This window comes from Phocoena sinus, chromosome X (assembly GCF_008692025.1).
Source record: "Phocoena sinus isolate mPhoSin1 chromosome X, mPhoSin1.pri, whole genome shotgun sequence".
NCBI lineage: Eukaryota > Metazoa > Chordata > Mammalia > Artiodactyla > Phocoenidae > Phocoena > Phocoena sinus.
The window spans coordinates 10,019,419-10,043,306 of NC_045784.1; the positions used below are offsets into that span (position 1 = coordinate 10,019,419).

The 23,888-nt window shown below is 43.8% G+C and overlaps 3 protein-coding genes across 21 annotated transcripts in view; all 3 read left to right on the top strand.

Annotated features, from left to right (window-relative positions):
• PRPS2 (phosphoribosyl pyrophosphate synthetase 2) overlaps positions 1–23,888 on the top strand; it is a 137,698-nt gene that overhangs the window by 84,389 nt on the left and 29,421 nt on the right. For both annotated transcript variants that reach the window (XR_004348100.1, XR_004348101.1), the window contains exons 10-11: positions 572–750; positions 9,700–9,766. The gene's annotated coding sequence lies outside the window, so the exon portion shown is untranslated. The remainder of the gene's footprint in view (positions 1–571; positions 751–9,699; positions 9,767–23,888) is intronic.
• The window catches only part of TLR7 (toll like receptor 7), a 102,092-nt gene that overhangs the window by 48,783 nt on the left and 29,421 nt on the right, over positions 1–23,888 (top strand). For 10 of the 11 annotated variants that reach the window (XM_032620177.1, XM_032620179.1, XM_032620178.1 and 7 more), the window contains 2 exons: positions 572–750; positions 9,700–9,766. The gene's annotated coding sequence lies outside the window, so the exon portion shown is untranslated. The remainder of the gene's footprint in view (positions 1–571; positions 751–9,699; positions 9,767–23,888) is intronic. The other variant, XM_032620176.1, reaches the window with a different exon arrangement.
• TLR8 (toll like receptor 8) lies at positions 614–20,743 on the top strand. Of its 8 annotated transcripts, none has more exons than XM_032620183.1 (3): positions 682–750; positions 9,700–9,766; positions 16,625–20,743. In XM_032620183.1, the coding sequence occupies exon 3, from the start codon at positions 16,631–16,633 to the stop codon at positions 19,736–19,738; it is 3,108 nt and encodes a 1,035-aa protein (XP_032476074.1). In that variant the 5' UTR covers positions 682–750; positions 9,700–9,766; positions 16,625–16,630; the 3' UTR covers positions 19,739–20,743. The 8 variants fall into 8 exon arrangements, with proteins under 8 accessions (XP_032476078.1, XP_032476074.1, XP_032476073.1 ...); XM_032620182.1 differs by having other exon boundaries at positions 684–750; positions 9,700–9,763; XM_032620181.1 differs by lacking the exon at positions 682–750 and adding an exon at positions 3,086–3,211.

Genomic DNA, 23,888 nt, shown 5'->3' on the forward strand with positions numbered 1-23,888 from the left:
AATCCAGCCCTACCTCCTCTTATGTAGCTCTGTGCCCTGATTTGAGGCTGCATCAGCCCACAGGAAGAGTGCGTTCAGCAAACTTTTGCATCCAGAAGGCTGCCATTTTCTAATGGGTACTGAGGCATTGTATAGACTAACACTTTAAGCTTTTGTTTGAAACGAGAAATGATAGTACAGATGGACAAGAACTTCTGCAGTGGGGATGCGCGCAGTGGGGTAGGAGTAAGTCAGGGCAAGTGGGTTACGGGGCTCAGGATTTAGCGAACCGGAGCAGGAGAACCAGGAGACCGATGATAGCTGCTTCCTGCGGCCCATGTCACCTGTGTCTGCGCTGATCGGAAAAGGCAGCTTGCTGTCCCCTCAGGAGCTCTACACCTCAGTTTAAAACCAGGACAGGCTCATATCAGATCTGACCTTGTGTAGAGGAATCCTTTTGTGTATTTCTTCATCCAAATCCTTTGCTTGAGAAATGTTTCTTTTACAACACCCCTTCCGCTTTAGCCTTTTTGTGTATTTCATGTTGATTATTTTGGACAAAACTGATTCCCAGCCCCTGATGTTGTCCTAGGTCTTGAGCCATGTCCAGGGTTTCACGGTATGTCCACACACGGGATTTCACTGCAGCCTTGATGGGTTGAAGCCATCTGCGGCCGTACGAGTGCAGTGGTGCTCATTGACGCCAGAGGAAAGGGTCACAGCCAGCGCCTTGAGTGGCCCTCCCGGCCTACTGCGGGAAACAGCCTAGAGGTGAGTGAAGTCCATGACAATGAGACTAGTAACAGTAATCCTAGCTCTGCTAGTTGAGTGTTCGCTCTGTTAGGGACTGTTCTGAGGGTTCCACAAGCATGATTTAATCCTTAAAGCCACCGTAAGAGAAAGATACTGTTATTCTTCTCCCCATTTGAGAGCTGAGAAAACTGAGGCTCAGAGAGGCTCAAGCACCCCAGAGGGTGGTTTGTGCATCTGGGAAGTGCATGCTCTCTGGTAGGTTTGCTAGGTGGAAGCACTTGATGACCGATCATCTCCATTTCGAAATAAAGATTTGAGTCAGCGTGGATGGCAAAGGGAAGAACCAGGGAAGAGCTGCCCGGAGCCCTGTGCCCTCACAGGGCAGGGCCGGGAGAGCAGACTGGGCCCCTGATAGCCAGTTTCTGGGCTTGGGCAGAGGGCCGGATCCTCGGACCGCTTTCCACGTGGGCTAAACTTCTGGTTTGCGGTGACTGTCCTGACCTGGTGTCAATTCCATTTTCATTTTCATCTTTTATGGTTACTGGCTTTGTGGAAAAACCTGTGATGGCTCATTTGATTTTAATTAAGTAGCTCGTTTTTCTTGTTTGCCTGGCATGGGCACTGGACTGTTGGCAAGTATAACCCAAGTGTGCGCCACGCTTTATGTGATCCCAGCTGCCTGGTCTACGATCGGCCGACATTCTGTGGCCTGAAGGCCAGGCCCTGTGTGTCTGGCTTTTCTAGAAATGCTGATCGCTTTCCACTACTCCAATATTGGTGGTCATTTTGACTTACTGTCTTAAACTTTATTTCCAAGCAAATGTTTCAAGAGAAAGCAAGAGGCTGCGTGGCGGCCAGATGAGGTCTTTGAGGTGACTGTTACCCAGGTTTTTGGTGAGCCCACGAAGCCACGGGCCATGTTCTCTGACGTCATAGGAATCCCTTCCCACACCATGTGTCACGCCTTGAATCACCTGAGGGACCAGTGGTTAGAGGGTTTTCAAAGCCCGTACATTGTCTTACAGAGGTTATGCAAGAGAGGCAAACCAAGGGCCTGAGGGAAAAATGATAACAATAGTGTGTGTGTGTGTGTGTGTGTGTGTGTGTGTGTGTGTGTGTGTGTGTGAGAGAGAGAGAGAGAGAGAGAGATAGAGAGAGAGAAAGAGAAAACGTCAGTCCCTACCACCGTGTCCCCAGTGTGGTTTCCTCCAGTTCAAGGAGAGGACGGCAATATGAAGCACATTATATCCCATTCTAGACTATTCTTTTGGCCAGGGGTCAGCAAATATTTTCTGTAAAGTAAACATTTTAGGCTTTGCAGGCCAAGAGGCCAATTGAGGGCATTATGTAGGTCCTTATAGAATAAGAGAAAAGCACATTACACAATTATTTCATTGATAACATTTAAAATATAATCATCAAATGCAGTTTTTTGTACTATAGGTCTAATAATGAGAAGAATGGGATTCTTTGGTGGGGGGATGCTAACTTTTTGCCTCATTGGAGTTTACAGTTAGTGTTCTGTCTCATCAGATCGATGGCAAATGTTCATCTGTGAAAATCATTCTCTACTCCCTGGGCAGATTTGGCCCACACGCTGGAGTTTGCTGACTCCTGCTTGTGGCTAAACCTTCCAGGGCCTTCTCTGTGAGAGCTTAAAATCCAATTGACTTATCAGAGCAAATCAGGAAATTAAATTTTCCTGCCTCATGCTTCTGCTCATCCATTCACTCACTCATTCAGTGGACATTTATTGAGCTTATAATACGTGCCGGGTACTGGCCGAGGTTCAGGGACACCCAGGAGGGAGATGCACAGTCTGTGGCCACTGCTTGGTGAGGGACCCATGCCCACCTCACCATGTGCTGTCCCGGAAATGTGTGGAACAAAGACGAAGCGGTGCAGATGTCATTCAACTACATCCATGAATTCTATGAGAAAAAATGAGTTTGTGCAATCCTAAATCAAGTACACATTTGTGGCAAAGTTGAAGAAAAGACACTAAAATTTTTTAAGGAAAAGGAAAAATTTCCCCATTTCTCCCTCATTTCCCCCCAGTTCTGCTTCCCAGAGCTCACTGCTCTTAACATTTTGCTGAGGATCCTTTTAGCCACCCCTCACCCACCCTCACGTACACACAGATTAACCCAAATTAACAAAAATGCACCGGATCGATCTGGCTCGGGTTATATATTTAAATCATTTTATAAATGACTTTTTCCTCCACGCCCCCATTTCAGTTTTGAAATTTTACAGCATAGTCAATAAATGATTTGGCAACAGTTACGAAATCACAAGTTCTCTTCTTCCCACATAAGCTTTTGCAAACCACAGGCAAGGTTCTGCTGATGGTAAAGCGGCCAGTTTTAGGAAGTTGGTTAGTTTCTTTGTCCATGTGCGCCCGTAGCACAGCGGGTGCCCCTCCGCAGCACTGCAGGTTCTAGAATGAGCAGTTAGGAAGGACAACCCCAGAAGAGTGGTAAGCTCGTTCTATTCTTTTAACAAAGCTTTCCAAGAAAATAGAGGATTTCTGACCCCGAAATAGGGTTTGGTGGCAAATGGTGTGACCGAAGAAAGTGATGGATGGGCAAATCAATATAAAAAGGCGAAGTCTTGGGGCAACTCTAAATGTAGACAGAGTGGTCCAGTGTGCAGGAAATTTCAAAAATCAAATGCAGTGGTCTTATCATTTTCAAGAGGAAAAGAAGCAAATTCCAAGTTAGGAATTGAACTGGGGTATGACTTTCTGGTCCTGCCAGAAATGGTATTCTCACCTAGAGTGAAAGGGCTGGGGGTAAAGCAGGTGGGGAGGTGTTTGTCCTTTGCTCTTTGCACAGAAAAGGACAGCCTCTCTTGGCTCACTCCGGGTCGCTTGCTAGTGCCTGGGCAAAGTCCAAACTTCATCTACTACCAGGAGCTTAATGTGTATTCATAATTGCTACTTTTCTTGTTCAGAGTTTTTAAGTAAAGAGGTTACTATTTCCGTAATCATATTCTATAGTGTTTGGACATAGCAGGTGGTCAGCTTTTGTTAGCGTCAGGAACTGTCAGATTGAAAATTTTTCAATCTTTACAATTTTTTAAAAATGGTATGTTTTCTAGAAAATTGAATGAGATTTAAGAGCCATTGCAAAGACTGATTTCAAGAGACTCCCATCCCACATTTACCTTAGTATCTTTTTTTCCACGCTCATTTAGTGCTTATTGAAGTTCTTGGAGTTATTTTTTTTTACCAGTATTTAATGTATATATAAGTTCTTGAAGTTCATTTTTTGTATCCAGTGAATGCACATTATAGACCTTGAAAGTAAATTAAGTCTACCCTGAAATCGATGCTTTACAAAATGACTGCAAGGGCTCATAAGGAATTAGGCCAGCAGGTCCAGTGACATAGATGGAATTGCATTTGAACGTATCCAATTTTGACTTGATATTTGTAAACTGCTGTGATAGCCAATATAATTGTATTATAAGAAAGTGGAAATAAGATAAAATAAAACTAAACTGGGAAAATGCCCCCCCCCCCGCCCCGTCATTGATGGAGGGTGGAAGGCAAGGACCTAGCCGACTCCTGGCCTCGGGGAGAGAGGTTCTTAGCCTTGACTGTATACTAGAATCACAGAGTGAGCTTTAAAAAATCCCGCTGTCCAGGCTGAACCACAGACTAATGGAATCAGCATCTCTGGAGTGGGCTGGGGCATTCGTAGCTTTTCAACTTCCCAGGTATCTCAATGGGCAGCTGAAGTTGAGGGCCACTGTCTTCGGGCAGCATCTGAACAGCTCTTTTGGTCCTTTCCTTAAGGAGCACAGACTTTTTTAGCGGCTGACAAGGCCTCCAGGAAGACCCAAAGCTTATTCATTAGCCCCTTAGCTTGATTCCAGAAAGCAAAATCAAAGTTCCTTGTATGCCTTATCTGAAAAGCCGAGGCAGTGGATCAGGGCGAGGGCACTTGATCAAGTCCATTTTTCATTCTGCTTCTCATTCTTCCATGTAATAGTCCTGCAAACTGCACGGGGGTTGATGAGAGAGAAGGCAGTCCCATGGAAACCCAGACTGACAGTATCAGGGTATGTCTCACAGGGGAGGACGTCATGACCCAGGGTCAGGCTTGGAAACTCAGTTGGATATTATTTGTGTGTCTCAGCATCACCTCTGGGGTCTACTGAGGGGGATGTCATTCCAGTGAAGTACCATTTGAGTTCAACTGAGTTACTAAATGGAGTTGAGGGATTTGTTTTTTTTTAAAGTATTATTCCCAATTTAGAACTATTCAGGGCTATGCAGACACAGTACATTTAAACGCATAACCCATGGTTCTCGATCGGCATTAGCAATACAGGCTGTGGTGACTCTTCAGGTGGTTACGAAGAGCCACTAGCTGGTGAATATGTCTAGAATCAGTGGATTTCCAGTTGCTCTGTGGAATTACAGAGCACCTGGAAGTGCTCTCTGTTAGACTGATCAGTGGAAAGGCAAGGTGGGTAATACCCCCAGCATTTAATTCCAGAAGGTTCCAGGTATGGCTTTGGTGTTTCTGCCAAAAATTGAAACCAGATCACTGCCAACCAGCCACTTGGTACCAATTTGTTAACTACGTGGGTACCTCTAGGCTCAATTTTCCGGTCTGCCACCTACCATCTAAGTGACCTTGGGTAGATGAGCCTCTGAGCCTCAGGTTCCATGTCTGTAAAATGGGGGCTTATGATAGCACCCACCTCACTGATTTTTATGAAGCTCAGACAAGAAAATGCATGACTTGTGCTCCCAGTGTTTGCTTCATGATAAAGCACTCAACAAACGCACGCTACCGTATTTCCTGGAATTCAAACAGCATAATTTTTCATATTTTTATGTGTATGAAATCGATACGTGCATTTAATGTGGTAGTGGTTTCTTTTGTCTTCCAAAGCTGTTAGTGAATCCATCAAACGTGGAATGGATCAAGTCAAGTATCTATTATTAACTGTAAATTTCATGTAAGGTGACAGATTCTGTGTGGCCAGCCATTTCTTTATTAATTTACTTTCATAATATCAATAATATCAATATATCAATATACATAATATCAGTATATCAACTGCAAGCACATCAGAGCCCATGAAAAATTAGAAATATTCCCAGTTTGGCAAACATTTAGTTCTGGTGGAATCCTGCGTCATGCTCAAACAGCGAAGTCATTCAGTTGGACGGACTCATCACATTTTACAATCAATAGGTACCCTTGATCCTTTCATGTCAGGGGGGCATCAGCAGGCTCTATTCTGAGGAAGGGGTGCAACTGGGGAGGTGGTGTGAGGCAAATCACCTCTTAGCAAAGGAAGCTTTCGAAGAGGGAGGTGGGAGGGGGCAGCTTTGCAACATCGCTGCTTGCAGGCTAGGAAAGGGGTGTGAAAAGATAAAAAGCTGTCTGTTCCAGGAAGGCAGCTTTAGATGCCTCACAGACCACCTTCACCCTAGATTGTGTTATGGTAAAACCCGCAGGGTTTAGTTTAGCCTTGCATGGTGGGGTTTGCTGCCTCTGCACCCTGCAGTTGTGGTCTCTGCCCTGCCTACAGCTCTCGCCCCATGGGCTGGGCTCTGAGCGTGGCTCCTGGGCTCACTCTGACTCCCAGGGTGCACTCAGCTAAGGCAGGCTTTATTGAGCTGTTCCTGAAACTGCACTGGCCTTTCGCAGTTATGTTTTTGGTGTCCACTGGGGCCCAAGGTGAAAAGGAAGATGTGGGTGGGGACTGAGATAGGTTATTTTCGTTGTGCCATTTGGTTCCCTCAGAGCCCGAAGGAGAGGTTGGGCTTATCGTATACCATGGACCCAACCAAAGATCTGATTTGCCGTGGAAACCAGAAAAACAGTTGTGAAATTACTTCCTCAGTAGCATGCAATGCTATATATTCGGCAGGGTGCAGGAAGTGAAGCAAATTTCTTTTTTTTTTTTTCGGTGGTATGCGGGCCTCTCACTGTTGTGGCCTCTCCCGTTGCGGAGCACAGGCTCCGGACGCGCAGGCTCAGCGGCCATGGCTCACGGGCCCAGCCGCTCCACGGCATGTGGGATCTTCCCAGACCAGTGCACGAACCCGTGTCCCCTGCATCAGCAGGCAGACTCTCAACCACTGCGCCACCAGGGAAGCCCGCAAATTTCATTTTTGCGTGTGATTCATATGGTTTCTTTTTTTTTAAATTAAGGGTACTTTAATTAATTAATTTTTGGCTGTGTTGGGTCTTCGTTTCTGTGCAAGGGCTTTCTCTAGTTGCGGCGAGCAGGGGCCACTCTTCATCGCGGTGCACAGGCCTCTCACTGTCGCGGCCTCTCTTGTTGTAGAGCACAGGCTCCAGACGCGCAGGCTCAGTAGTTGTGGCTCACGGGCCTAGTTGCTCTGCGGCATGTGGGATCTTCCCAGACCAGGGCTCGAACCCGTGTCCCCTGCCTTAGCGGGCAGATTCTCAACCACTGCGCCAACAGGGCACCCCCATATGCTTTCTTTAAAGAAATGGGTCTTGATTTTTTTTTTTCTGTGTGTTCCAAGGCAGCACCAGCGAAAGATTGAGACCGTGTAGACCCAGTCATCCTTAGCAGGGTGTGCTGTGCACTGAGCTCACTGGCCTGACCAAAGGGCTTTTTCTGGCAGCTTGAACTTGTCTCAGCAGTGGGTTCCACCGGTCAGCACTTACTCCCCTGCTCTCTGCTTTTCCCATCTGTTTCCTGGGGCTGCTGTTGCAGAGTACCACCAATCTGGTGACTCAAAACAACAGAAATTTATCCTCTCCCAATTCTGGAGGCCGGAAGTCTGAAATCCAGGTGTTGTCAACAAGGTGGGTTCCTTCTTGGAGGCTGAGAGGGAAAATCTGGGCCATGCCTTTCTCCCAGCTTCTGGGGGTGGCCGGCAGGCCTTGACGTTACTTGGCTTGTAACTGCATCCTTCCAATCTCTGCCTCTATCTTCCCATGGTCTTCTTTCCGAAGTGTGTCTGTGTCCACACTTCCCTCTTCTTATAAGGACATCAGTCATTGAATTAGGGCCCATCCTAGTCTGGTACGACCTCATCTTAACTTGATTCCATCTGCAAACACCCTATTTCCAAATAAGATCACGTTCACGTGTAGAGGCTAAAACGTCAACATGTCATTTTGGGGGGACATAATTCAACCTGCAACACTCTCCTTTTCTGGTCCTCTTTCCTGCCACTTACACTCAACCCTCGGCCTTCCCTTCAGCCTCTCCCAATCTAATATTTACCTTGCTTTTCAGTAAGTGTCTCCTACTTGTCTAGTTTCTGGGGACCTGATCTGAGCCCCAAGATGCCATCATTGACAACCAGGGCCAATCTCACAGCAAATGAATATATTCCAGCCTGGATTATATTTGTCTTTATACCAACGTGGTCATAAAATATAATTTTTACTATTTTTTTTTTTTATGGAGGAAGGGGCACATGAGGGCCAAAGTGTCTCAGGCCCATGAAAGTCATAACTTGGTCCCATTGACAACCACGTTCTCTTTTGTGATTTAATATATGCCAAGGACAATTCAGGAATCGCTAATGTGTTTCCAGTGAAGGAGGTTTAAATATCAACTCACGGTCCCTTACCTGAAACCTGTAGGCCAGAATTGTGTCAAAGCTCAGAGTTTGTATTTTAGCAAGAGAAGACGGTACATACAGGATTTATTACAGAATACTTCCGATGGGCCAGCAGCAGCCCTGATGCTTACGCACAATGGCGATTTCTGCCGTGAAACCAGAGGGCTCCTGCTAAGTGGATAAATAAAGATCATACTAGCCTTAGGTCAGTTTGGATCAGGTTTTGCTGCCAAATAAGTTACGATAAAGCCCGAAAATCTTCTGGTGCTCAGATTTTTTTTTTTTTTTTTTTTTTTGCGTTACGCGGGCCTCTCAATGTTGTGGCCTCTTCCGTTGCGGAGCACAGGCTCCGGACGCGCAGGCTCAGCGGCCATGGCTCACGGGCCTAGCCGCTCCGCGGCATGTGGGATCCTCCCGGACCGGGGCACGAACCCGTGTCCCCTGCATCGGCAGGCGGACTCTCAACCACTGCGCCACCAGGGAAGCCCTGGTGCTCAGATTTTTAAGGATTTCAGAATTGCAGAGGGAGGATTGAGCATCTGTACAAGACAGGATCTGCATTAAGAAAATAAAGCATCAACCACTGTCCTAGGTGCCAGAAGACCTGATTCTATCAATTGCTGTGTCTGTGATTTGTCTTTTCTTTTTGCTTGTGTCCATCTTTCTTTGATGCTGGGTGAATTCCAGGTGACTGGCGCTGACGGTTATTTCATACTCAGGAGTGAGACACCAAACAGCTAATGAGAAGCTTCAGCTGCAAGGGCTGGCCTTCCCAAGGATAGGTCCCAGCCTAGGATGGGAGCCAGCTTCTGGTTAGGGTGTGCCAGTGTGATTGGGGATCTTTGTTGTGGTGCAGGGCCAGGGCTAGGGTGAGGAGAATGAAGCACTTGGTTTGGTGGAGAATTTCAGGGAGATAGGGTCCCCAAAAGCTCAGCAATCAACATACATAATATCTTAATGCTGTATTTTAAAAATCAAATAGGCAAACTCTGGTCCTCAGGCTGGTTGCCTATTTCGGTAAATCAAGTTTTCTTGGAACCAGAGCCGGGATGGGGTGAGGCAGGTGAAACACTGCTTTGCAAGTGCAGGGTCCGATTCTGTCGTTATTTAATACTGATACATAGTCCATCAGGGACTTTACTTTTTTAAAACTATATTCATCTTGATGACTACATTTTTGGGGGTCCCCTTAAATTTTGCACTCGTGGCCCTGCTGCTGTGCCTGTCCATCTTCCCGATGAGATGCTCCAATCTCCTGCCTGGGGTGCTGGAGTGGGGCGTCTGTAAACCAGGTGGATGTCAGAGGCCCCAGAGCCAGAGGAGGGAAGAGGATGGGATTCTGCGCTCCAGATACACACTGTGCTTTAACCCTCCTGTTTGCTTTTTGACAGTTTGCCCCTGCCTTCACTTGTGCCTGAATTCCTGAACCGAAGGCTCTAGATTCAACCTTTCGAGGTAGTAAGTCTCAGGGAGGGAATCAGGAGGGGTCTAACTTCTCATGCAGACTTTCAACCCGTCCCCTGTGCAGCCCTGCCAGGCATACCGCCACCCTGACTGTTGCCCGCCAGCCCCGGAGCCTTTCCGGGCTTGTATGCTGTGAATTGACCTCGCTCTGGTTGGCTTTAGCCTTCTCTGCTCTGCTGTGCCACTTACCACTCATCCACCTGCTTTCCATCTTCCTCAACTTCATACACATTCCTTGTCTGCTGTGGTCTCCTCTCATGCCCTTTCTCTCCTTGTAGGCTCCTAGCCCTTTGCTCTCACTTTAATGGGCGCCTTCAGCTGTCAGCCTCAAACAACAGAAATCTCTTTTCTTTCTTCCTTCCTTCCTCTCTTCCTCTCTCTCTGTCTCTCTCTGTTTTATTTGCATAGTTTTACTTTCTACCTTATTTGCATCATTGCCCCTTTTCCCTTTATTTACAGAGTTGCCATTTCTCTATTTTATTTGCTGAGTTGCCATTTTTCTTCTGCCAGGCTGGATGGTTTTTATTCATTGGTTACACCTTAATGGGGATAAATTCTCTCCAGTATCCTTCTTGGTTCTCTGGGACCTGGTTCCCTTTGATGTCCTTTGGAGCCAAGACTTTTGGAAGCCAGAGGCATGGGTGTGGCCAAGAGGAGGAACTTGGCTGGAAAGGTGTGACTCTTGCTGCCCAGGGCTTTGGGCTCTGCTCTCTCACCTCAGAGCCCGTTGAATGTTGATGAGCCCTTGCAGTCCGTTTTGCATCTGTGAGGCCCTGAGGTGGATGGAGAGGCTTGAACGATCAGGGTTTTCTCTTCAACATCTTTGCTAACTGCCTGCTCCCCGCCTCCCACTCTTCCTGTCCATGTACTTCTCTTCAAACTGAAGTTATTTGGAACTTGTCAACTCCTGTTCTTACCTCAGGACACATTTTCGGGAGGGTGGAGTTAGGAACCTCAAGCTCTTCACTCAGAAATCCTTTCTGCAATGTTCTGCTCATTTCCATGTTCCAAGCTTTGTTTTAAGTTGCCTCAGATTCTCTGGGAGGCCATATTCATCCTGAAGTGTCAAAAGGCTCTTCTTCTGGTCTCTGGCGCCTTCTAGAGGCTTTTCTCCTCAATTGCTCAGTGTTGTGTGAGAGTCGTGTTTGGAATTAGATGTTGAGGCCTTAACTTGAGGCTAGGAAGGCTGCACAGCACCGCCCTGTCCTCTGGACCCCCCCCAAGTAACCACATAAAAGTGTCTTGCCTACCAACAGCACTCTGTTTACCACGCTAAGAGAAGAGTCTGCAACCACCTGGCCATCTGTTCCCCAGGGGACTTTTTAAAAATGAATTTTAAAAAATTTTTATTAAGCTATAATTAAAAAGTATAATAGGAAGCTGACAAGCACTGCCTCAGCCAGGTGATCAGGGTCCACACCAACAGTGAAAGTTGTGTATGTGCCCTAGGTGAGCTGTGACTCGAGTGGCACTTGACCTCTCAGGTTGTTCTCCCCCAAACCCATTACCCCAGTCTAATCATGACAAAGACGTCAGACATATCCCAACTGAGGGACAGTCTACATGACCATCCCCTTTCCCATCCTTATTTTGCTCCCTAGTACTTTCCACCATCTAACATCTTGTAATGTAACCTCCAGAGGGGCAGGTAATTTCATCTGTTTTGTTCATTGCTATATTCCCAGCTTGAAAACTGTCCCCCAAATAAAGTACATGCTTAATAAATATTTTTGAATGAATGAATAAGTGAATATAGAGCTACCTTTTCCTTTTTAATTGCTGCATAGTATTCCATTGTATGAATATAACATCCTGGTTTATTTAACAAGACCACTACTCATAGGCATTTAGATTATTTCCAGTCTTTTGCTATTGCTAAGGGCCCTGCATGGAACATCCCTGTATATAGGCATTTGTACATGTGAGGGTCTCTCTTACAATCTGCTTCTAGAATTGAAATTGCTGAGTCTAAGTATATCTCTCCAATTTTGATAGATATTACAGATTTCTCTCCATCTTAGAGGTGGCCTCACCTACACAGTAGAATCAGTGAAAAATGGTATCTCAGTGTAATTTTTTGAGTGAAGTTGAGTATATTTTCCTTTGTTTAAGAGCCATTTGTGTTTCCTTTCTGTGAACTGTCTGTTAATATGTTTTTGTTCATTTTTTATTGAATAATTTGTCTTTTCAGGTATGCTTAAAAAGTCTTTACATATCAAATATATCACCCCCTTATCTGTGACATGAACTGCAAATACTTTCTCCTACTTTATTTCACTTTTGGCATTGCTTACTGTGCTTTTTGTGAGGCAGAATTTACATCTGTGTGTGGTTTAACTGGTCAGTCTTTGCTTTTTTTTTTTTTTTTTTGACCTCTGCTCTATTATTTTTTCATGATTCTGGAGTAACTAGGCAATGCAATTAGACAATAAAAATAAATTAGATTGCATAAAGGGTGATAAGATCATCATTATTTGTAGACGGTTTAATTGCTTAGCCAAGAAAATCACATGGAGAGGCAACTATTGCAAATAATCAGAGAATTTAATATAGCGATTTGGTATAAAATTAATATATAGAAATCTACAGTTTTAGTGTACACCCGTGAGAACCTGTTAGAAGGTAAGATAGGAGTGATCCATTCACAAAAGAAGAATGATGAACAGGACTTGCCCTATCAGATGCCAGCATACCTAAAAACTGTAATTATTAAGACATGTGGTACCAGCATGTGAATGATGAAGAGATTGGAGAAATTGAATAAGAGTCTAGAAATAGATCGAAATACATAGGAAAGTTAGCATATGATAAAGGAAGCAATCAGATAGGTGAGCAAAAGATTATTCAATAAATGATGGTGGGGCAACCAGGTCTCCATTTAGAAAAAAATAACGTGGGTCCCCACCTCACATTTTATGCCAAAACAATTTCAGTGGGATAAGATATTTCAATAGAAGAAAATGAAATCATAAAAGTACTAGAAAAACAGGTGCTAAAATTGTTGTAGAACTGAAATGTGGAAGATCCTTTATGGCTTCCACTGCCCTGGATGATCTCATTCACACTCACGGCTGTACTTGTCATGACTCCCAAATTCATCCCTGTACCAGAACTCTCCTCTGAGTCTGAGATGCACATATGTAACTGCCTACTGGATGTCTCCACTGGAAGATCACAAACTCAGCTCAAGTTCAGCATGTCAAATTTAATTAATACTATTCACTCCCCGCTTCCCCAACTCCAAATGATCTTTTCCCCTCAGTGAATGGCACTCCCTCTCTCATTCATCTAGTTGCACAGACCAGAAACCTGGAAGTCACCATGAATTCTTCCCTCTCCCTCATAATCCAGCCTCTCCATTATAATCTGTTGCCATGTCTCTCAGTGTTACTTCCTAAGTATCTCTTGAATCCATTTCTCTTTATCTCCATCACCACCAACTTGGTTCACACTACCATCACCTTGCTCCTGAAGGTCTGTGCCCTCTTGCCAGTGATGACTGTAGAATAATGAGCATGGTACCACCTTCAAAGGCTTGCACTGCTCCTCAGATCAAGATCAAAATCCACTCTCATCTTTTCTTAACATCCCTGACTTTCTTTCAGTCCCTTACATTCACGTGCTCGTTCAGACGAGGACTGAAAAATGTCCATTGACTGTAGTGACATAGAGATACTGAGGACCTCTGCAACATCTCTATTTGTCATCTCTCACGTGCCATTCCAATCCTCTTAGCCCCGCTTCTTATTCTGAGTCCTACTGTTGCAAGCAGTTCTCTGCAGGTTTCAGTTGACTTTGAGGACTTGAAACCTAGTGTGCTTTGTCTCAGGCCCACACCACGCCCCTCTTGATTCCTGTCCAGGGCTCCTCTGAAGGCACAGCATGGGAAAATCAAAGGAATACACGCAGGGCCTTTGCATACGCTGGGACATTCTTTTGACCTCTTTCTGTTTTATACATGCCAAATCAACCTTAAAATCACAGTTCAAGTTCCACTTCCTCAGGGAAACCTTTCCCAGCCTCCATGAAGAGGTCAAATCCTCCTCTTTTTAGGCTCTTCTAGTGTCACTTACTTCTTTGTGTCACCGTTGAAATCTCGTAATGTTGTGTTTCACTCACGTCTGTTTAACCCACTAGACTGTAGAGCTAACTAATAAGCTGTGCGTGTCATCAGATAGACCCCCCCAAGGCCACCCACTAGCTAGGAGAGGACAAGGAAGAGTCAGGAAGTAACTTCCAAAATGTTCACACTTGGAAATCACATAGGCTCAGATCTGCTTAGGTGCTGACCAAACATAATATTGCCTGGGTTACTTGCCAAAGTTCCTCGCATCCCCGAGCTTCGTTACCTCCTTGGCACACCTGTGTCTCCCAGTGGAGATGTAGAACTTTGAGACCTGGAGTGGCATCTGCAAAAGCTGCATATTTTCAAGCTGTGAATCATCTTTTAACACACATTTTCTAGATGTATTAGTTTTCTTTTTTTTTTTAAGTGTTTTTTTTTAATTAATTAATTTATTTTTGGCTGTGTTGGGCCTTCGTTGCTGCGTGCAGGCTGTCTCTAGTTGCAGTGAGCGGGGGCTACTTTTTGTTGTGGTGCGCGGACTTCTCGTTGCGGTGGCTTCTCTTGTTGCAGAGCACGGGTGCTCTGGTGCTCTAGAGCACAGGCTCAGTAGTTGCGGCACACAGGCTCAGTTGCTCCGCGGCATGTGGGATCTTCCCGGACCAGGGATTGAAGCCACGTCCCCTGCATCAGCAGGCGGATTCTTAACCACTGCACCACCAGGGAAGTCCACCTAGATGTATTAGTCTTCTATTGCTGTGTAACAAATAACCCCCAAACTGAAACACTTCAAACAATACACATTTATTAGCTTAAATTTCTGTGGGTTAGAGTTGGGGTGGGCTTGCCTGGGTTCTCTGCTTTAGGTCTCATAAGGCTAAAATCAAGGTGTTGGCCAGCTGGACTCTTATCTCAAGGCTCTGGCTGAGGATCCATTTCCAAATTCATTTGAGCTGTCAGTCAGCTTTAGTTCTTTGTGGTTGTAAGATCAGGGCCCCCATTGCCTTGCTAACTGTCAACAGGGAGCCACTGTCAGCTTCTACACGCTGCCTGCATTCCTTGTCAGGGGCCCACCCCCTCCATCTTTAAGTCTGCAGTTATGTGTCCAATTCTTCTCCTGCTTCCCATCTCTCTGACTGTTCCTTCTGCTACTAGCCAGAAAAAACTCTCTGCTTTTAAAGGCGTATATGATTAGATTAGGGCCATCTAGATAATCTCCTTTTTGTCACATAATGTAACATAATTACAGGAGTAATACCAAGGGGCAAAAGTCATAGGAATCATCTTAAAATTCCGCCTACCACACCAGGTAAAGCAGGGCTTTCTTTTAGGAAAAGTTAAACATTAAGCAGCGGCACCTTGATGGTGCTGTAGTTGGAAATAACTACGAGAGATTGAAAATGTCTGGAAGTTCTGTTCCACTTTAGTTTTCATCTCATAAGGAGCTGGCTTTTCCTTAGCTGTTACAAATGGCAGTAATTATTGATCCTCAGAATACTCAACATCCATGTAAAAATCTTTTCTAATATAGGAAGGGTGTGGCAGTGAATGTTAGTTCACTAAGCCTAAATTCCAGGAGAATTTAAAAAGAAAGCACGTACTTGGTTTAACTCACAATAAGGACGTGAGTTGGGCTTTAGTGAAAAATAGTTTAGTAAAGATTGGTCTCCACACCCGGCGAAATAAGATTTTGAGAGTTTTTTTGACTCTAACCCTTGATCATACCAATCACATTAATCTGTCCATTGCTTCGTATAATTACCAAAATAATATATTCAGCCCCTGAAAGAGTCGCAGAAAGTGAGGCACTCTACTAAATGTTACAAAGGATGCATACAAATATAAAACGTCATGTCTTCCCCACAGAAGTTTACAAAAGCAGAAGAATGGCTATTCATGCCAATGTTTGTATGATAAGGGACGTATAAATAGTAGCCTCCTTAGAAAACATTTTTTGAGTGCTGTCTACATTTGAGGAAGTGTTCTGGCATGAAGATTTCAAAATCAGATTGTGTAGCATGACGGTTAGTGATTAAAGATGCCATGTTGGAATCAGATGGACTCGTCTCCCCTCTACAGTGTGTTATCCTTCTGAAAGTTAGTTAAGTCTCTCAGTTTGTTTCTTCACTTACAAAATATGGATAATAATAGAACCTATCTCGTTTGTTGCTGGGAACATAAACATGGGTGAGAAAATGTTTATGTTTGGCGTAAAACGTGACACTTTGTTTGCTATTATTATCGACAGAAAATGTCCACTTTCATGCTAGGACATAAGAGAATTTGATACATACCATCATAGAGGTATAGAAAAATTGTGGGAAATACCAATAAAATATATGCTGTGTAGGTAAAAGGTAAGAGTCATCTCCGGATCTGGACTCTCCTTGGGACTAGCCAAAGTTTCATCGAGTTATGCTAATAGGTCGAAGCGACTGATGTATAGCTTGCTGTGCTATAGATCTGGCGTGAACCATAGCCAGGGTCCAGCATCAGGCCCGTTATGGTGGTGAGGCATCTTGATGAGTGCTTCTGCAAAAGCTTTTCAGGTTTTCTTGTCATCACATCTCAGATAGCTTCATCTTTCGCTTCTTTGAGCACCATGAAGCTGAACACGGTCAAAAACTAAAATCGTTTGGAACCTAATTTAATGCAGTGTATTTAACAGTTAAGAGAACTCCCACTTCAAAACTCAGGCCAAGTATGGTTGAAGAACTGTGAATTTCATCATGAAATGCCCGGCAAATATTGCCCCTCTCATATTGTGACTCCACTTTGATTTTCTTTAGGAAAACATGACTCTTCACTTTTTGCTTCTGACCTGCCTTTTCCTGCTAATCTCTGATTCCTGTGAGTTCTTCGCTGAAGCAAATTATTCTAGAAGCTATCCTTGCGATGAGACAAAACGAAATGGCTCCGTTATTGCAGAATGTAACAATCGTCAATTACACGAGGTACCCCAGACAGTGGACAAAAGTGTGACAGAACTAGACCTATCTGGTAATTTCATCAGACGCATAACAAATGAATCATTTCAAGGGCTGCAAAATCTGACTAAGATCGATCTAAACCATAACATCAAGCTGTGGCCCCAGAATGAAAATCCTGCTGTAAAGAACGGTATGACTATTACAGACGGGGCATTTCTCAACCTAAAAAACCTAAGGGAGTTACTGCTTGAAGACAACCAGTTACAAGAAATGCCGGCTGGTTTGCCAAAATCTTTGAAAGAACTTAGTCTAATTCAAAATAGAATAACTGTGTTAACGAAAAAGAACACTTCTGGACTTAGGAATCTGGAAAGTCTCTATTTGGGCTGGAACTGTTACTTTGCTTGTAATGAAACCTTTGCCATAGAAGATGGAACCTTTGAAAACCTTACCAAGTTGAAGGTGCTGTCATTATCTTTTAATCCCCTTTTCCACGTGCCACCCAGACTGCCAAGCTCCCTAACAGAGCTCTATCTTAGCAACACCAAGATCAAAAACATCAGTCAAGAAGACTTCAAGGGACTGAGAAATTTAAAAGTACTAGATTTAAGTGGGAACTGCCCGAGATGTTTTAACGCGCCATTTCCCTGCATACCTTGCAAAGGAGGTGCTTCAATTCAGATACATCCTCTTGCTTTTCAAACCCTGACCCAACTTCGCTACCTAAACCTCTCTAGCACTTCGCTCCGGAAGGTTCCTGCGACCTGGTTTGACAACATGCGTCATCTGAGGGTGCTGCATCTCGAGTTCAACTATTTAATGGACGAAATAGCCTCTGGGGAATTTTTGGCAAAACTGCCCTCCTTAGAAATACTTGACTTATCTTACAACTATGAGCTGAAAAAATACCCACAGTACATTAATATTTCTCAAAAATTTTCGAAGCTTACATCTCTCCAGATATTGCATTTAAGAGGTTATGTGTTCCAGGAACTTAGAAACGAAGATTTCCAGCCCCTGAGGAACCTCTCAAATTTAATGGCTATCAACTTGGGCGTTAATTTTATTAAGCAAATTGATTTTACCGTTTTCCAGTCGTTCTCCAACCTGAAAATCATTTACTTGTCCGAAAACAGAATTTCACCCTTGGTCAGTGATACCAAGCAACAAAATGCAAATGGCCCCTCTTTCCAAAGGCATATCCTTAAGCCACGGTCAGCAGATACTGAGTTTGACCCACATTCGAATTTTTATCATGACACCAATCCTTTGATAAAGCCACAATGTTCCAATTACGGCAAAGCCTTAGATTTAAGCTTGAACAGTATTTTCTTTATTGGGATAAAGCAATTTGAAGGTTTTAGGAACATTTCCTGTTTAAATCTGTCTTCAAATGGCCTCGGTCAAGCGTTAAATGGAACTGAGTTTTCACTTTTGCGTGGTATCAAGTATTTGGACTTGACAAACAACAGACTAGACTTTGATGATGATGCTGCTTTCAGCGAATTGCCATTGTTAGAAGTTCTAGATCTGAGCTACAATGCGCACTACTTCCGAATAGCAGGGGTAACACACCGTCTAGGCTTTATTCAAAATTTAACTCAGCTGAAAGTTTTAAACTTGAGCTACAATAGTATTTTTACTTTAACAGAACCATACCTGAAAAGCATGTCCCTGGAAGAATTAGTTTTCAGTGGAAACCGCCTTGACCTTTTGTGGAATGCTCAAGATGTCAGGTACTGGCAAATTTTTAAATATCTCAGCAATCTGACACGGCTTCATTTAGCCTCTAATAACCTTCAGCGTATCCCTGATGAAGCCTTCCTTAACTTGCCCCGGAGTCTCACCGAACTATATATAAATGATAATAGGTTAAATTTCTTTAACTGGTCCTTACTACAGCAGTTTCCTCATCTCTGCTTGCTTGACTTAAGTGGGAACGAGCTGTTCTTTGTAACTGACAGCCTATCGAAATTCACATCTTCTCTTGAGACACTGCTCCTGGGTCAAAACAGGATTTCCCACCTGCCGTCCGGCTTTCTTTCCGAAGCCAGCAGTCTGACACACCTCGATTTAAGTGCCAACCAGCTCAAGATGATCAACAAATCCACGTTTGAAACTAAGACCGCCACCAAGTTAGCCATTTTGGAACTAGGTAGAAACCCTTTTGACTGTACCTGTGACATCGGAGATTTTCGAGAATGGATGGATGGGAATCTGAACGTCACAATTCCCAGATTGACAGATGTCATCTGCGCCAGTCCTGGGGATCAACAAGGCAAGAGTATTGTGAGTCTAGAGCTCACAACTTGTGTTTCAGATACCGTTGCGGCAATATTCTGTTTCTTCACCTTTTTTGTCACCATCTCAGTTATGCTGGCTGCCCTGGCTCATCATTGGTTTTACTGGGATGCTTGGTTTCTCTATCATGTGTGCTTAGCTAAGGTAAAAGGCTACAGGTCTCTTTCCACATCCCAGACTTTCTACGATGCTTACGTCTCTTATGACACCAAAGATGCCTCTGTCACGGACTGGGTGATCAATGAGCTGCGCTTCCACCTGGAAGAGAGTGAGGACAAAAATGTGCTCCTCTGTTTAGAGGAAAGGGATTGGGACCCGGGACTCGCCATCATCGACAACCTCATGCAGAGCATCAACCAAAGCAGGAAAACAATATTTGTTCTAACCAAAAAGTATGCCAAAAACTGGAACTTTAAAACAGCTTTCTACTTGGCCTTGCAGAGGCTAATCGATGAGAATATGGATGTGATTGTCTTTATTCTGCTGGAGCCAGTGTTGCAGCATTCGCAGTATTTGAGGCTGCGGCAGAGGATCTGCAAGAGCTCCATCCTCCAGTGGCCTGACAACCCCAAGGCGGAAGGCTTGTTTTGGCAGAGTCTGAAGAATGTCGTCTTAACTGCAAATGATTCACGGTATAACAATTTGTATGTCAATTCCATTAAGCAGTACTAACTGATGTTAAGTCCGGGTTCACCAACATACTAAGAATGCACAGCAGTGACCCTTCTGTCTTAGCTATCACTTGGTGTGTAACAAATTACCCCCAAACTTAATGGCTTAAAATGATACAATTTGTTATGTCATAGTCTCTGGATCAGGAGTCCAGGCGTGGCTTATCGCTGGGTCCTCTGCTCCGGGCCTCTCAAAGGCTGTAATCGCCGTGTCAGCCAGGGCCACAGGCATCTGCTAGGGTTAGCATCCACTTCTGAGCTCACACTCATGTGGTGGTTTTCAGGGTTGAGTTCTTCCTGGGCTGTTGGCCCAAGGCTGCCCTCAGTTCCCGGCCATGTGGACCCCTTGCTGTGGCAGCTTGCTTCATCAAAGCCAACAAGAGAGAGAGATTGCTGACACCGTGGAAGTCGCCATCTTTGTAGTCTAATCAGGGAAGTGATAACCCATCACCTTGGCCATATTCTGCTTGTTAGAGTTAAAATCACCAGCCCTGCCAGCTCCATGGGAGTGATCACCTCAGTCCTGGAAAAGTGGTCCATGACCGAGATGGGCGGTTGTGATAGCCTCGCTCAGCCTGCCATCTTGGTCATAAATGGTGAATACCAGGAGAGGGGACCACTGTGGCCATCTTAGCAGTTGGCCTACTATACCTTCATTTCAATATCTCAGAACTTTTGCAACTATGATACTTCTGATGTTAAGTTGCTATTTAGATTTATCATATATCCATGGCTATGTGGTTATATTACACTGTGTTTGCAGTAGTCCTTCTTTTACAATTACTTTTATAAATACTGGCTATAATATTTCACTTCTAAGGTTTAGATGCCATTTAAAGGCTAAGATGGATGGTATTTAAAGTGTTTTGCTTTTGTTTTTTTTTTACTTCTTAACCATTTTTTAAAAGTGTGTAGCTAAATTAGAAGCATTTGGAGTATCTGTCAATTGCTATTGCTGTCAATCATGAAATTAATGATTAAAATGCTTCGTTTCACATCATAAGCATATAATAAATACACAGTAGGGAAACAGATCTATAATATAAAATAAGTTACCTAAATGTCCATTGACAGATGAATGGATAAAGAAGATGTAGTGCATATATACAGTGGAATACTACTCAGCCATAAAAAAAAGAACGAAATAACACCATTTGCAGCAACATGGACGCACCTGGAGATTATCATACTACGTGAAGTCAGAAAGAGAAAGACAAATACCATATGGTATCACTTTTATGTGGAATCTAAAATATGACACAAAGGAACCTATCTACGAAGCAGAAACAGACTCATGGACAGAGAACAGACTTGGTTGCCAAGGGGGAAGTGGATGGACTGGGAGTTTGGGGTTAGTAGATGCAAACTATTCCCTATAGAATAGATGGACAACAAGGTCCTACTGTACAGCACAGAGAACTATATTCAGTGTCCTGGGATAAACCATAATGGAAAAGAATACTAAAAAAGAATGTATATATAACTGTCACTCTGCTGTACAGCAGAAATTAACACATTGCAAATCAACTATAATTTAAAAAATAAAAGCCCGGGGGATTAAAAAATAAAATAAAATACCATCAACACTGGGTTTTTGCAGAATACTTAGGAAGAAAAAGCTTTGGTAGAAATCAAAGGGGGAACAGTTTTCATAACGTTTGTACATTAAGATAATTATTAACAGAGAAATTCTATCTTTAGTTCCTACTCAGAAGACGTAATGTCAGAATGCCTACCTGTCGGTACCCTTTATGCAGTTCTGCCACATGTAACAGTGTTGGCATTCCGTACCACCTCTGCTACCCCTTGGTTCCTCTGCATCTGTCCATAGCGTCTTCTATCCAGTGTAGTATGAATCTTGAAGAGGTACCTTATGAACTTGAACTGAAAATAACTGGAAATTATTCGAGCGTAAGAAAGTAAAGTCCCTTTAGAATGAAAAGAAGAAAAATCTCCAGTGCACCATACTACCTTAAGTACAGTCTCTTAATTAATCTTGCAGCATGAGTTATCTTTAAATATGAGTTTCTAAGGAACTGAACGAAATGATGTGTCTTAGTGTAACATGGACAAAGTGGAAATCAGTCAAGGACGATTTTAGCTTTGTCACGTTGAACCCTGTGCTGTGCCCATGATGTTAATAGAAAGGTATTTATGCTTGCATTTGTTGAGGCATGAAGACAAATATCCAAAAGCAGGACCATTCATGGTGGGGTGCAGTTACAGCTCGTTCCTGTGGATGCCACATTAACTTGTTGTCTGGTAGAAGCTCATTCCTGTGTTCTCTGATTGTTTTGGTAAAATAAAAATGTACATGTTTTCAGGGGTAGTGATTACAGGTCTATGTTAAGCTCACATACTTTGGCAGTGTCCTGTTGACAGAATGACAAGTTAATGAAAGTCACAAACAATTTTACCTTTTCCTTAGCAATCATCTTCATAAAGTGAAGATAGTGAAATCAGTGGTTAATAAAAACATTTGTTCTTGAAACTCATTCATTCCTCATTTAAGATACCATTATGGTAAAATCAGAACTGTAATTTTGTTGGTTGGTTGGTTGGTTTTGTTATGTTTTGCGGGAGAAGGAAGGATTATTACTTGCAGCAAGTAAGGAGAGCACCGGGGATCTTTGCCGAAGCGGTGTCTCCCAGACCTCTAATTTGTTAAAGAGAAAGCATTGTTTTGTTTTCTGTTATTTTTAAATGAATATATGATAACACCCATATACAAGCTTTTAAAAATTCAAATTTTACAAAGGGATGTATGATTAAATTTCAGTCTCCCTCCCAACACAACTTCGCTTCCTAGAGACAATCACTGTTAAAAGTTCTTATGTAGGGCTTCCCTGGTGGCGCAGTGGTTGAGAGTCCGCCTGCCGATGCAGGGGACATGGGTTCGTGCCCCGGTCCGGGAAGATCCCACGTGCCGCGGAGCGGCTGGGCCCGAGAGCCATGGCCGCTGAGCCTGCGCATCCGGAGCCTGTGCTCCGCAACGGGAGAGGGCACACAGTGAGAGGCCCGCGTACCGCGAAAAAAAAAAAAATAGTTCTTATGTATCCTTTTGTATTATAAGTGTAAAGGCTCAGTTGCTGTAACCAAGAGATCCAACAATACTGAAGTTTATTTCTTTATCCCGTACGCTATGGCCTGAATGTTTGTGTCCTCCCAAAATTCACATGTTGAAACCTAACCCCCAAGGTGATGGTGTTAGGAGGTTGGACCTTTGGGAGGCGATTAGGTCATGAGAGCAGATCCGTCATGAATGTGATTAGTGCCCTTATAAAAGTGGCCCAAGAACCCTCCCTTGCCCCTTCCACCATGTGACGGTACAGCAAAAAGATAGCTACCTAAGAAGCGTGCTCTCACCAGACGCTGAATCTGCCAGTGCCGTGATCTTGGACTTCCCAGCCTCCAGAATTTTGAGAAATAAATGTTTGTTGTTTATAAGCCACCCGATCTCTGGTATTTTGTGATAGCACCCTGGACGGACTGAGACACCCATAACAGTTCCAATGAGAATAGTTTGGGGTGGCAGGGCAGCTCTGCTCTACATGGCCATTCAAGATCCCACGTTCCTTTCTCTTGTTGCTCTGCTGTCCCCCAGGGAATTGGCATCACCTCCATGGTCCAGGCAGGGTCACCGGTAAGGGTGGGTTCCCACTGTAGGCAGGGGGAAAAATAACAAGGAAGAATACTCAGACCAGTGTCTTAAGGCCTAGGCTCAACAGCGGCAAACATCTGCTCCCCTTCCATTAGTGAGGACCTATTTGATGCCACGTAACTGCAAGGTATGCTGGGAAATATATATATTTCAAATATAACTATGGAAGCAAGGGAAGGGATTTGGGAGATAGCTAGCAGTCTCTGCCACAACTTCTAGAAGCTTTCAGTTTGCATATCTAAGCCTTTAATTGCTCTTTTACTATAAAGGAGCAGACTCTATACTACTCGTCTACATTTTGCTCTTTTCACTTAAAATTTCTCAGTGTATATTTTCCTTTCTAACGGCTGCATGGTACTGACTTATACGAATGTATCAGAAGGTATTTTCCCCATCCTTTATTGCTGAACATTTAGATTGCTTCCAACCTTTTGGTATTACAAATAATTACAAATAATTCGAAAATACTTTCCTGCCACGTGGAGACTCC

Excerpts from the sequence above, each read along its gene's own strand:
- TLR8 (XM_032620187.1), top strand. The coding sequence starts at position 16,631 with ATGACTCTTCACTTTTTGCTTCTGACCTGCCTTTTCCTGCTAATCTCT.